The sequence below is a fragment of the Plectropomus leopardus genome, chromosome 5 (assembly GCF_026936395.1).
Source record: "Plectropomus leopardus strain MGB_pleo_1.0 chromosome 5, ASM2693639v1, whole genome shotgun sequence".
Taxonomy (NCBI): domain Eukaryota; kingdom Metazoa; phylum Chordata; class Actinopteri; order Perciformes; family Serranidae; genus Plectropomus; species Plectropomus leopardus.
In genome coordinates, this window is record NC_142180.1 from 8,012,888 (window position 1) to 8,026,890 (window position 14,003).

At 38.5% G+C, this 14,003-nt stretch overlaps 1 protein-coding gene across 1 annotated transcript in view; it reads right to left on the reverse strand.

Moving 5' to 3' along the window:
- The window catches only part of brinp3a.1 (BMP/retinoic acid inducible neural specific 3a, tandem duplicate 1), a 71,169-nt gene that overhangs the window by 14,122 nt on the left and 43,044 nt on the right, over window positions 1–14,003 (reverse strand). Inside the window, exons 5-6 of the mRNA XM_042481951.2 lie at window positions 2,496–2,601; window positions 1,821–2,057 (exon numbers count right to left, since the gene is read on the reverse strand). Of these exons, the coding sequence (XP_042337885.1) occupies window positions 1,821–2,057; window positions 2,496–2,601 (343 nt within the window). The remainder of the gene's footprint in view (window positions 1–1,820; window positions 2,058–2,495; window positions 2,602–14,003) is intronic.

A 14,003-nucleotide genomic window follows, 5' to 3' on the forward strand; every position in this document is an offset into this window, starting at 1 on the left:
GCATTTAATTTAGCAGACTGTCCAACAAACACTGAACAGTTACTGAAGGGATATTGCTGAAAATGTACAATATATATCCCCTAAGACCCAGGTTTTTGTTTGGTATGCATTAAGATTTTTTCCTAGCTATTTGGGAATAGTAGGATGTGATACATATAAAAAGGTAAGCACTGTCTTTGAACACTAAGTAGTTTAGAAAAAAAAAATGAATTTCCTCATATGGGGAGTATGGATTTATTCTCAATAGTCCCAAGTGAGTGATAAAGTTTATAACAGTTCATTTTAACGCCTGTACATTGTTGTGCAAAAACAAAATTGCAAACAAAGCAACATTTGTTGGCTGTTTTGGGTAAGGGGTCATTGTTCAGGTCTAAAACTGTTCAAAACTGTCTGTTTCAAGCCTGCACATGGCTATGCAAGAGCAAAATTGGAAATAATGCAATATGCAGTATCTAAAGCCTTGTGATTTGTTCACTTTATAACTCTGTAAGATGCTGTGATAATACAATAGTATAGTCACAATGTCCTCAAATGACAATCATAAAGTCACAATGTCCTCAAACAGGTACTTAAAAAGCGTTTCAGTTTGTTACTATTGTTAAAGAGTGACTTAATCCTCGCTTTCGGCTTGAGTGCCTCCTCCCTGAAATGTGAAAAAAAAGTCTCAAAAATACTCAGGGCTAGGAGAGGGGCTAAGACACGACCAGTCACAGAACTATTCCGCCTCTTGATCCACAGCACCGTCCTGCCCCCAACACACATGCAAAATTGTTTATTGGTGTTTATTGGTGAGAAGCAACAGGGCAGTGATGAAAGCAGACTTCTGCTACCACGATCCGCCAACAGCAAAAGCCAGGTTTCAACCATTAGAGAGCAGTCACTATGCAATTTATACATATTATCTAGAATTTTAATACTTTGCACTCAAAAGTCAGGACCTGAACCAATCAACAACACAACTAAATGCCCATTTATATTGCTTTTCAACTGAAAAAAATAGTTTGAAAGTTTAGTTACTCTTTAAAATTGGTCAAATGTGTATGCCATAGCAAACTACAAATCTTATTTAGCATAAGAAATAATCAAATTTCAACCCAGAATTCTTGATCAGGTTTTGTACCTTGTCTACTTCTGTGTTGGTACTAACATCTTTGACTTGGCATAAATAGCTGTCACCTTGTTTTTACATGGATTAGTAGTATTGTGCTTTTGCTGCCCCTGGATGGCACAAAGAAGAGTCCACGCATGAGGAGAACAGGTCAAAGTTAAGCAAAATGAAGTATACAGTGCAACAAACCCAAACAAAGTAATGTCTTCATGGGAGGATGTAGGGTAGGATTCTGATATTGGAAAATTTCATATGTATCTACATTGTTTACCTTGACAATAATAATAATAAGTTACAATTGTTTTGCAGTGGTGTTTCAATCAAAGCCTACCAAACATATGTTAAACATACGTATGTGAATTTGCTTTTCATTTTTGAGACAGATTAACATTTTGTTGTCTTTTTGTGTGGAAAAAAGGCTATGACCACACTTAACAGTAGGACTTTGGGACAATCCATCAAATACAAAGACATTTCAATTAATAGGCATGAGATGCTCCTCTCTGTTGTTTTTAGATAATTTTGTAAGATGCTATTTTAACAATGGCTCCTGTGTATGCTGTTTAATTCCCATCACATGGGTTGGACATAATTGTCCCTTGTTTTCATGGCCTCTCAGTCTTTGTTTCCTTTGCCCATCGGCTCCTCAAACAATAGGGTCTAATTTGCTGACAGTGGGAGGGTCGCAGCCATTGAGAAGGAAAACACTGACCTGACTCCTCAAAGTCTTGATTGGCCATGTTCCAGGAATCTCGGATTTTCAGCAAACTGGCTTCCATGGCTCTCAGATCCACCTCAGGGCAATTACACTGTGGGTAGTCCGCGGCGCACTGGCACCAGCAGTCATTGTCCCGGCACACAAACTGGCCCTCCTCATTACACCCGATGTAGCTGAGAGCCGCCTGCACGAACCTGGCCCTTAGGTACTCTGGCAGTATGGCCTGAAGGCCTGAGGCAAGGACAAAAACAGGACAAAAACATGGAAATGTCATATGGATGAATGAAGAGGAAGCTGTAAGTGCTTTCAGTTTTCCAGAAAATGTGTTTAGATGGCTTTGGTGTGCTAGATCTATGAATCACTAAAAGCCGGCGCTCATTTCCTCTTGTTTCTTTGCCACGCTTGACATATGCTTGGTGTCACATACAGTATGCTGAGATTCACTTAAAGTTTTATTTTTACTGCACAGTTCTGCTACTTTTGTTCTGAATCATTACTGTCTGGGATTCACTTCAGAACTCTGCAAGCATGCATGGCAAGAAAAGCAAAAAGAGTGATTGAAGCTAAATTCGTTCTGACACTCTCACGCTGCAGTTATAAGCTTGCCAGAGAACAGACACTGTGACAATTCCATCAGAAATTGGGGGAGTTCAATTATGGATGGCCAACCTTGCAAATGAATCTTGTTTTCAGGGCTCTGAACCAAAACGGAGCTGACAGAGTCGAGGTTGTCATAGTTACTGCATCCGAGAGGGCCCGTCCTTGTTTCGGTCACCTAAAGGGAGGGAAACATAGGCACATAATAATAATGATTCCGAAGAGCCCAGCAGAGATAAAGGAAAATATTGAAAGCATAAGAGAGAGCACAGGACTTAATGTCATACAGAGTGAGATTAACAACAACCTTTCCTTCTACTATAGAATATAACTACTATATATATATATATATATATATATATATATCACATTATTTAGACCTCCATTTGTGCAAATCATATCTAGGTGAATGGCTTTGTAAGCTAGTGGGCTGGAAATTGAGTTGTGATAAGGATCCCTGGAGCAAAGCATAATGAGGAAGTTGTGGTGTCATCTGTCAAATTCATCTCTACAATGAGTCTCTCCATTATGATGCCCCCTGACACCCATAACATGCTAAAATCTATGTAATGTAAGCATGTCCTATTCAATTGTTAACACACCCGAGTATTCATGTTATTGCTTGATGCAAACCTTCACACGAGGTAGGCTATGCAATATTTTTACAGGACTGCACAGGCTGAAATGTGATAGAAGAATGTGATGTTGTTCTTCAAATGTGTCAGACCCACAACGGACAAAAAATATTAAAATCGAGGAAGCAGAACAACACTTTTTTTTTTTTTGTTAATTCCATACTTTGTTCTCTTGGGCTGCATTACCCACAATGCAAGTTACATCACTTAAGGCAATTTGGCAGATTCCGTGCAGCTTCCCTGCAGCAACAACAAGCTTTATACAATGATGTTCACATATGTAGTAGTACTCCTCAAGACCTGTAAACAGGTGTTGATTAGGGATATTGGCAAAGTTCCCCTTTAAGCAATCCAGGCTGCAAGTAACATGATGTTAGCTAGATAATTAATTGGCATCACGCTATCATGGCTCCCTTCATGTTATCTGCAAAGGAACTGAACAGCATTCTGATTCATATAGTGTTTTAAGTCCAATGTGGTTTAAAGAATGACTTGTTATTCCCAGACGAGGATAGCTTGAATAAAAGTACTCATTTCAACACCAATCTATAGCTGTGCTAGCAGCTCTGTGAGGTTGTACTTGGTGCCAACAGTGCATTAAGCTAAACACAAATGCCACGCTGACATGCATGCAAACATGCTGGAGGAATAATGTCTACTATGTTCACTCTTAGTTTGGTGTGTGATATATATATATATATATATATATATATATATATATATATATATATATATATATATATATATATATATATATATATATATATATATATATCAGGTTTGAGGTTATAGATTTTTAATTTTTTTCTGACATCTCTGTTTTAAGCTAACTTTGAGGATTTAAAAAACAGTCTGAGCAAACAAACTTGGGTGTGCATGCTCAAATGTTAGCTATCTTAGTTATGACTTCATGAAATATTATTTTTTTAACATCTACACAGAAAAAAAAAACCCATCAAAATTCAAAATCAATACAGAATGGCTGATACTAGGAGTGTAAATAACAAGTTTCATCACCATACGATATGATATTGATTAATTTAACAACGATATATTTCCTGCTATCACAAACTCTGCCACAATATAATTTTTAACCAATTCAATTCAGGGGCCTGCAATTGATATGAGACAATATCAGTCTTTTTCTTGGCTGCTAGCCATCGTCTGCCTGGCCGCCAGCAGTGTTTGAATGTTGGAAGGAAATGGTTACGCAGGCATGCCATGGGAAGTTCAAAATAAATTCATATCTTGGAGATGACAATATGTATAGATGTTTTATTTTTTCTTTCTTTTTTTTTGATAACATGGACTGATCTTTGAAGTTTTACATTTATCCAGATCAGTGTATCATTACCCTAGTCACTACATCTAAATTCATTCTTAGTAGCTAATTAATTCATCTTTACTTCTGAATGATACAGAAATTAGAATGTCCTTCCACAACAAACATCCCTATCAGTCGGTTCCTCTACATTTGAGGTTTTTTGTGGTTCTATCCTCCTCAATTAAATTTGAACTAAATGGTGGCTGGCATCAGTTAAAAGTCTTACCAGTGGCTGCCACATCACCATTATGGAACCTTCAAGATCATTTCTAACACAAATTTTCCCTTTATTTTCTAAATCAGAGGCACACAGCACAAAGCTCTGTTAAAAGGGGTATGATGGGAGCTCACAACATGTAACAAGTGATTTTTGGCAATTTCTGTGTGCCTGTGGCGGAGTTGAAAACAGAACTACAAAGGATTATTATTTTCAGTAGGTGTGATTACTTCAATCATGTCACCTTTTTTTTCCCATTCTCTTCGTAATGGTGCAACTTGCACAATGGCTGCTGACAATGTGGTGACGGAGAGAACAGCGTCCTCCCAGAGGAAACGGATGTGACTGTGTGGGAGGTGTAACATCTCCGTGTGAGGATAAATGACACCCAAAGTAAGCCAGGGTTGGAGGATATCAAATTACTGCAGCTTGAGGAGGGGAAGCCACATTTGGTTAGCATGGGCTTTTCTTTTCCCTGAAGGACTCTTGTATAAATCTAGGAAATGGTTCAGTGACATGAAGTGAGGTGCCAAACAAGTTGGCAGAAGTTTTTGGTTTGGTGCTGAGAGAGGGTTATCTCACCAGCCAGTCTATAAAGGGTTATGACCACTGTATTTATCTGCACTTCATGCGTCAGCATGGCGTTTTTGTATATCTGACAATCTGTTACACAAGAGAGATGTGTGTAAAATTAATTAATCAGGATTTATGTCACAATAGACAGCTTCAATACACAAACAACACAGGAAGGAAGGTCTGTTCACAGGTGCTTGGTCACGAGTGGGACTATTAGAAGCACCAACTGGAGGAGGAGAGGGGTCTTGGTTTTACACACCTTTTCTGAGTCAGGTTAATTAGCTCAAAGCGGGTTCAACTATGTAGGAGTGGGAGAAGGAAAGAAAAAAAAAACATCAATTGACACACATGCAGACAACTGCAGTACAGTATGTCCAAGTTTTTTCCAGCACATATTTGGGTTTGGAGTGTTCATTTGCAGAAAGACACGCTTGGATTGTCAAAAAGCCATTGTTTGTCTGAATAAACAGTCACAGTAAACATCACTGTGTCCTTGTATCTGTGCCGGAGAGCTGTGTAAAATAGCAATTTGCTCAGTAAATTTGTCAAAACAGAACCTGAGCTTTTTACCTGGCCTTTGACAGAAGCCACTATAACTCTTGACATCAGTCTAAAGAAAAGCAAGAGGAAAGGTGGGTTTTTGTTGTGTGTGTGTGTGAAATATAAGCACCACAAGTGTCAAATGCTAATGCGACAACAAAAATGACAGCAAAGCTAACAAAGTGTGGACAACCAAATAATACTTCTTGTACAGCATCTGTTGTCTGCTTGTATTTACTTCTGAAACAAGCCAAACCAACTTGTCCTCTTCCTGTTTTTTTTTTTTTTTTAATAAAAGTACCTCCTGTGTGCCAGGACGAACTAATTCTCTGGGACAAATGAAGCTTTTGAAGCTGTTCAGGCAGATAACTGATCCTCAGCTCCACTCGAGCTGAATGTGTATATTTCCATTACCAGTTGGGCAATCTATTAAAGCTCACAGCTCACTCTCTGCTGGCTTGACTCCAAAACAAATTTTATATTTACATTTTTATTCTAGATTAAAATGTTGCAATTCACATCAAGGGTTGACTGCATACGGTAAAGACAGCGTGCCAGAAAGCCAGGCATTTTTACGGAGACTGCTTCAATTTTCTACAGCCATTAGGCCACACTCTGCTGTCAAGAGTCTGATGCATTAAGATTCACTATAGACAAAAGGTTTTAACACACAGTAAGTGTGAGCAAGCATGTGTGGCAGACAGATTTTACTGAATCCCCTTGGACATTGAGAGAGTTGACCACGAGGCCAAAGTCTGTATGGTCTTTGAAAACACAGTCATTACAGGTCATTCTGGATAAAAAGACAGACCATTTTCACATCATGTTCATTTGAAGAGCCATGTGGGGACATGGTTGTTTTTGCTGTACATTGGAAAAATGGTGTGAGTTGTGCTTAAAAATTTGTTTCTGCAGTCGATATCATGCAGGTGACTGCTCTCAGCACAGCTTCATAGTTGAAGGGTAAAACATTTCAGGGGCTTATTTCTTACTGTATTCACTACTTGTGTGGTTATTGTCATGCAGGCTAGCCCCCTCACAATGCAGCCAACATGTTTTCATCTTAGGTCATAAAATATTTTTTTTCAAGCCCCTAGTGTTTGATACCAACCCCAAAGGAACCCTTCGAGATTTTTCAAAGATGTACAGCTGTCTCCTGGATGGAACACATCATAACACATGGTTAATCTTGTGAGGGTGTAGGCCACAAAACTGCTTGGTTAGGTTATTGGAAAAAGATCATATTTTGGGTTAATATAATCACATAACTTGTGTAAATGTGTCACGTTATGATGTAAGTACATCATGTACACATGTAAGTTATGTAATGTAAACAGCATTGACCTTTGGTTTCACGCGGGACATGAACAGCGTCTCATAGGTTAAAGTCTGTTTGTTTGACCAGCCCACCACCATCGTTCCTGCCCAGTTCCAGTCTTTTCCCTATTAGTAAAACATCTGGCTTTGTTAATGGACCTTCAAGTCAAATATTAAAAAATAAGGAACTAGGGATGTCAACATCTACACGTGTAAACGGGTACACGGATAACAAATCATAATCGTTTAGAAAAATCAATAACCGTTTACACGTCATTTTTTCCTCTCCTCCTCCTCGTTCATTTCTCACCAATACAGTGTTTCCTCTACCCGCCACTCCTTCAAATGTCGTTTTTTTTTTGGTTGTTTTTTTTTTTTTTTTAATTGCAAATACACCCCCCCCGCATCACATCACAGTCCTGCACTGCGTTGGGTGTCGCGAGTGCTGAGGCAGATAACTATCTTGCTCCGTATTTACTTTTTGGGGTAGATACCACCACCCCCTCCCACCCCCCAACAGAACTAACTGGTGCCGACGTTAATTAGCTACTCGCATCCAGGCATCAGATCGGAGAGTCAGAGGATTGTCGGCTTGAAAATAGCGTGCAACTTACCGGAGAAAAGGTAGACTTATTAGCTTAAGAAAACTTATAATAGATTTTATTAGTTTATTAGCAAATAAACATTTGCAAAATATTGATGGCCAGCTAAGGTTACGTAGCTTAAGTTAATTGGGCCCGGTGCCAACTCAACTCAGTGTCGCTAACTGAGTAAACTAATTAATAGCATTAAGCGATATACACGCCATGATGTATTTTTACATTCAGCCTTTAAAAAGCGATTTTCATGCCAACCATTCAATAAAAAGGGGCATTATGCTAGGCATAAAACTAAAATCTGCAGTCAAGCGTCATTTGTTTACGCCGCCACGGCTCCCCGGAGAGCCTGCCCCCACTGCTAAAAAAAAATCCTAGAGGAAACACTGCAATAGTATTTTTAGGGGTGATAATGTTGCCTGAAAGCTTAAGATAATAACATTAACTAACAATACACTTAAATGTTCCCACTAATGCAGTTATCCGCATACATAATAGATGCACAGGTGGCAATATTGCGTTGATATAAAAAAAAAAACGCAGCCACAGCCAGTGTCACGTCACTTCAAGTTGACTCGGGGCCGCATGGACAACAAGCAACAAGCGATGAACAAGCGGAGCTTAAAAAAATATATTGTACAAAAGTGAGCAATAGTTGAAACAATGATTGAAAAAGAAGGTTAAACCATTTCCAGCTTTCACTTTTACGTTTTCTTGTCTGTCAAAATTGATGATTTTATTTTTAACTCATTTTACTTTCTGTCATCAGTAGGTCTAAGCCTCAAATGGTGAGATGGATTGCCTACTTTTTAAGTTCTGTTCGTTGAATAAACTTTTTTGTGCGATAACTAACTACTGGAATGGCTTTGATTTAATGAGATTAGGAGGTATTTGAACGGAGACAGAACCATCTAGTGGTTATATAGCGCAACTGCGATAGAAAAAGATCATAAATCGTGTAACCGTGTACACGTCGGTTAGAAGTCCCGTTTACACGTGTTGAAAAAATTGTAAACGTTGACACCCCTATAAGGAACCCTCCTGTGTCAGTTTTGGACATTCACAAATGCATGTCAAATTACTTGTTATATGTATTGTGACTTTACAAAATGTATTTTTTTAGGAAATGTACAGTTTCTACTTATACATGCATACCGTATTTTTTCTTTTTCTTTTAATAGCTCACAGCATAGGTAAAACACTTTGTTTTTAGGTTTATTTGCTTAAGTATAAGCAACAAAAGTTTATAGGTTTAGGGATTACTTTTGGTTTCACAAAGGGAACTAACATTGTGCTCCTAGGTGAAAGTCCAGTGGTTGTTTGACCCATACAGCTATCCCATATAGACTCTTCTGCTCTTTTTTCTATGTTTGTTGCCAGTGACACCATTAACTGCCACCATCCAGTGCATATCATTACACTGCGAAGGATGCCTTTGTGCTCACGGGTCTAACACTGAGATCCACTGACAAAACAGAGGTATTTGACGAAATGGGTCGTTGCCCACTGTATCAAAAATTGTCACTGCCTAGTGAATATCATACACATCACTCACCATCATCACTCACACACCACCATCACTCAAAAAGTGGAAGTATTTGATGAGTATAGGGAGTGAGAACAGGCTGCTATCACATGCCGAGAGGCTTTAAAAAGAGTCACTATTTGACGATCTGGGAATGGGAACAGGCTGAGCACGAGTGCACCTATTATGTGACTTCAATTAAGACCATGGAAACTTTGAAATAAGAGACTGTTGTGGAGAAAAAAGGTAGGTATAATTAGACCCAGGTGTAATATGTGAACTTCTCATTAACGATTGTGACACATTATTTGCTACTATTTATGGCAGCATTTAAAAAAGTCACAATGAGAGCAGAGGCTAACATGCTCAAAGCAAAGCAAAATTACAAGAGAGAAAAATCCAGGAAACCAGTCAGGTACAGACCCTGATAATTGCCCCAGGTGTGGAAAGACCGTTAACTTAAACTGAAAATAGGCTGTCTCAAGATAAAGGTCAGAGACATAGTGTATGAATACAATGATCATTAATTGGGAAAACCTGGAAGCGAGAAACAAAAGTTAAGTCACAACCGGATACCTTCAGGGACAGACATAAAAAGATTTCAGAACTTTTGCCGCAAGTCTCACAAGATGCAACTATATCCGAGGCTCAGAGACGTGACGCCAGATTTGTGCTGACAAAACACAGACGCACACACATTCAAAAGACTGTAGAATCTCTCCTCCGCTGTGGAGCTCATGGCTAGATTGTTCACAATCTCAGCTCAATCATCCTTGACAAAAGCCTGATCTGGAGCACGCGTATATATCCAGGCTCCACGGGCAGCAAAGATAAACTGCCAACCTGAAGGGAAATCCATCTCCTTTGCTGTCACTTGCGAATTATTGCCAAACACCATGACGGTGTCTTCTTTTAATATTTTCCCAAAGGTCCAATAAAAGTAGCAACATCTCCTTGCTAGATTAATGACAGCAACTGTGGTAGCCAGCCAGGAGGAAAAGGAAGACTTTTGCCGCTGTGGGCAGAAAAGTTGTCTTTCTTTTGACATCCACTTCTGACAACTACAAGGTCAATGAGAAAACTAAATACGCAGAGACATGAGGATGAATAAAAGCTGGGAGCCCTGTAAGTACTATATATACACCCTGTATGTCTTTCAGTCTCCCAACACGAAATACTTCACAGAGCTACTATTTTAATTGACAATCACTCATACAATGTCTTTTTAATACAGAGATATCATCATTTTAGGCAGGATGGGCAGACAGCACTGTCTTTTTTATTATTGACGCGTTAACACAATTAATTAAAATCTGAGCAGCCTCCGTAGGGATCCACAGATTAATTTCTAACACAGACAGATGTCCAACTTAAAGGGGAAAATTGACCAAATGCAAATCTAAAGATGGCTTTTCTATGCATAGCAATGAGACCATCTGCAAAAAGCACCCAGCGGAGCAGAGCATGTGTGCACAGTCAGCCTCCTCTATTAGAAATCAACCCCAAAAGAGAAAAATCCTTTTTGTATATTTCACTACTTTCAAGACCCCATGAGGCTTTTTTTTTTCCACGAAAAGCGAGAAAACATACAAGTGATTCCAAAAACACGATATGCAAATGACATGGATCGGTTGGTGGGGGAATTATTAATGTGCCATAAATGAGTACGAGATAATTGTGCTGACTGTGTTGGAATAACTAACAGCTGCATTTAATGGAACATTTAATTGCACTTAAAGGCTTTCCTAGAATAAGCAGTTTGTGATGCTTACACATGCTGTGGACGTGACTTGTTTATTTTATCTTGATGAATTTCACTTTGCCCTCTAGGCTTGCCTTTTGATGTCTTCTCGATGCCTAAATGCTCCTTTAGAATTAATTCAGCCTGAAAATAGACCTCGTGCAACCTCCAGAGTCTTTAGCTTTTTATAATGTCTGTAGGGCTGATTTGGCTGAAAATTAATATCACCATGGAAACAGCATTGCATTTTGTATCTAAATGTGACAAATCAAAATCATGGGTCACTGAGTAGTGGTTATTGAGTATTATATTCCACTGTCATGCATTTCATTTGAAAAAAATAGTTTAAAAATTTAAAGAAATTGTGGGCTCCTCTGCAAAAGTACTGGAACCACAAGTTTGTTTCTACCACAGAAATTAGCAATTTTCATTAAATTAAGTTCATGCGTATTTCAGTTTTCCATTTAGCTGTTATTTTGGTCCTTTTAAAAGTCATTTTCTTCCTGCGCTGCCTCCTGCCAATCATCATTGTGTACTGAATCCTTCAACCAGTAAGCTTTTAAGCTTGCAAGTGAGAAAAGCTCAGCTACCATCAGATCAGTGCTGTAAGCTTTACAATCTGCATATAGGCCTAAAATATATTGCCCTACAGTAAGGAAAAGGGAGAGATAACAGCCAATAAGTCAACTATTGATGGGCAACAAATTACAGATGAATCATAAAGTACTGTATGCTTCATTTCTACTGCATGGTATCTGCATCTTGCCAGTGACGGTCCCAATGATTCTCTTTTACCAATCAGTGGTCTTCCAGTGTTTGAACTCCAGATTTTATTACTGGCTCACCTCAATAGGAACCTTGACCAAGGTGGTACCCAGAAGTACCACTTAAATTAAATAAAAAAATAAAACTAAAAAATTAAATAAAACTAAATTCTTTCCACAGCTTTTGCCAACATAAAACCAAAAAAGAATAGTTCCAAGGAACGTGAGCCAAAAGGAAATGACGCAGAAGTAAGGTGTTTGATCACCATGAACTCTTATAACAGCTTCAGTGCTCCTTGGTTTGGATTCACAAAGTCTCTGGAACTCTACTTAATGGATGAATGCCATCCTGTTTTGTTCAGACCAGAGATTCTTAATGAGATGAGTCGGAACTTGCAACCACATGCGATGCATCTCTCTGAAACACTCTGAAAAGAAAATACACTAGAATTTGAATTTAAAAATTGAATTTAAAAGTGCTTTGTTATTTTTGATTATGTGTGTGTGTGATATGCGCATACAGCCATCAGCAGCAGCAACAACATTCAACAATGATTTACCATGAGGACATAGACCAACATACGTGTCAGTAGCCACGGGTATGCATATGAGACAGACTCAGGGTTTGCTAGGTAGAAGATCTGTTGTCAAATAATCCCACAGCAAGCAAACACACAGATTGCAGACAGAACTTGACCAGCTGACTTCACCACAAGCCAATTGGCTGTTGAAACAGTTGACAAGCCTCATGTTCTAAAACTTGGCAACTTGACAAGGGACAAGCCGACTTGAGTTGAACTCAGACAGATCAGTTACCACAACCGCAACTTTTCTCTGCAACTTTATAAAACTGTTGCGTTTAGCCATGAATCTTTAGCCTGAACTGGACTTCATACAGTAACTATAACCACAATTTTGCTTTAGCAAATTCATAATCATGTTTATTCCTACATTCGGCACCTCATTCCAGTTTACTGTTCCTAGTGACTGGGACAAGTTGCAAAAGCAGCTAAAACACCTTAATGCCATTACCCTCCTTCAATAACTCAAAATAGTTTCTGATCACTGCACCTGTTTCTGAATTAGCTTTTTTGGCTCACTGTACATGCTGTTGTTGTATATATGGAATATAATGAGATGTTTTGATTTTGTATAATTTTGCACCAGCTGTATCTATGTTTTAATGCTGTGCACTGACTTGCCTCCTGTTGTTACCTCTCGGCTCGGCCATCAATGAGAATTGGTTCTATACTGAATTTTATGATTGAATAAAGGTAGAATTAATTAAAATAAATAAAATCACACATGCATAACATCTCCCTATATTGCTTATTTGAAATGAGATGAGGTGACTGTGGACGCAATAGCACACAAACCCATGTGCTGATCTCTCATGCCTTATATGGAAGCATCTGCATTTGTTATGTCCCTCCACTCATTTACAAAGGTTTTCCCTTTAATTTATCACCAGTCTGTATACCCAAGTAGCAAGCACACATTCCCAAGTGAGCCCTGAAGGCATCTTTTTTAGCTTCATGTTTCACTGTGCCTCTGCAAATGGAGCTCTGCCTGCTGCCAGACACATTGTTCAGTAAAACACTGCTGCTTGGAAAGTTGACATAGTTCCACTCTCAGACACCACAGCGGCCCAGCGCACAAGTGCTGTGGCTCAGGACGTGTCGTTTTAACTTTTGGAGCAGGTGAGAACCAGAGCCAGGAATTGGCATCGTAACTGGATTGAAAACTGCTCAGCTGCTAGTTTTCCTCAGTTTGTACAGCAGAGGGAGAGATATTGTCGACCCCAGTGTTCCCACTAGAACACTACCAGGTTCACATATGCTTTATTGGGTAAACAATAGTGTTGTTGCAAAAACAAGGACATAGCACAGTAAGTAAAGAAAGCAGGGGGATGAAAAAAAAATGTAATTAACCCTATGAAACCTGGACTGACATCAGTTTTCTCATGATGCTTTTAGACACCTTACACAAGCTATTAATCCTTTAAAACCTGTGGTTTGATATCTTTTGAAAACATGGGGGAAAAGGCAATGAGCAACTTGGTAACAGATGCTCCACAAATTGCAATAAATTAGTAGAGTAAGAAAAATATAATTTATTTCAAATTTAGGGGCGAATGACTAGGAAAAAAAAAAAAAACGTAGGAAAAACTACATTTATAGCTTATTATCATCATTATTATTATTATTATTATTATTATTATTATTATTATTATTATTATTATTATTATTATTATTATTATTATTTTATGTGTTTTTCCTTTTTAGTAATTTGCCTGTCCTTGCCCTTTGCCTCCTTTTTTAATTTCTTGCCAAATTTAGTTATTG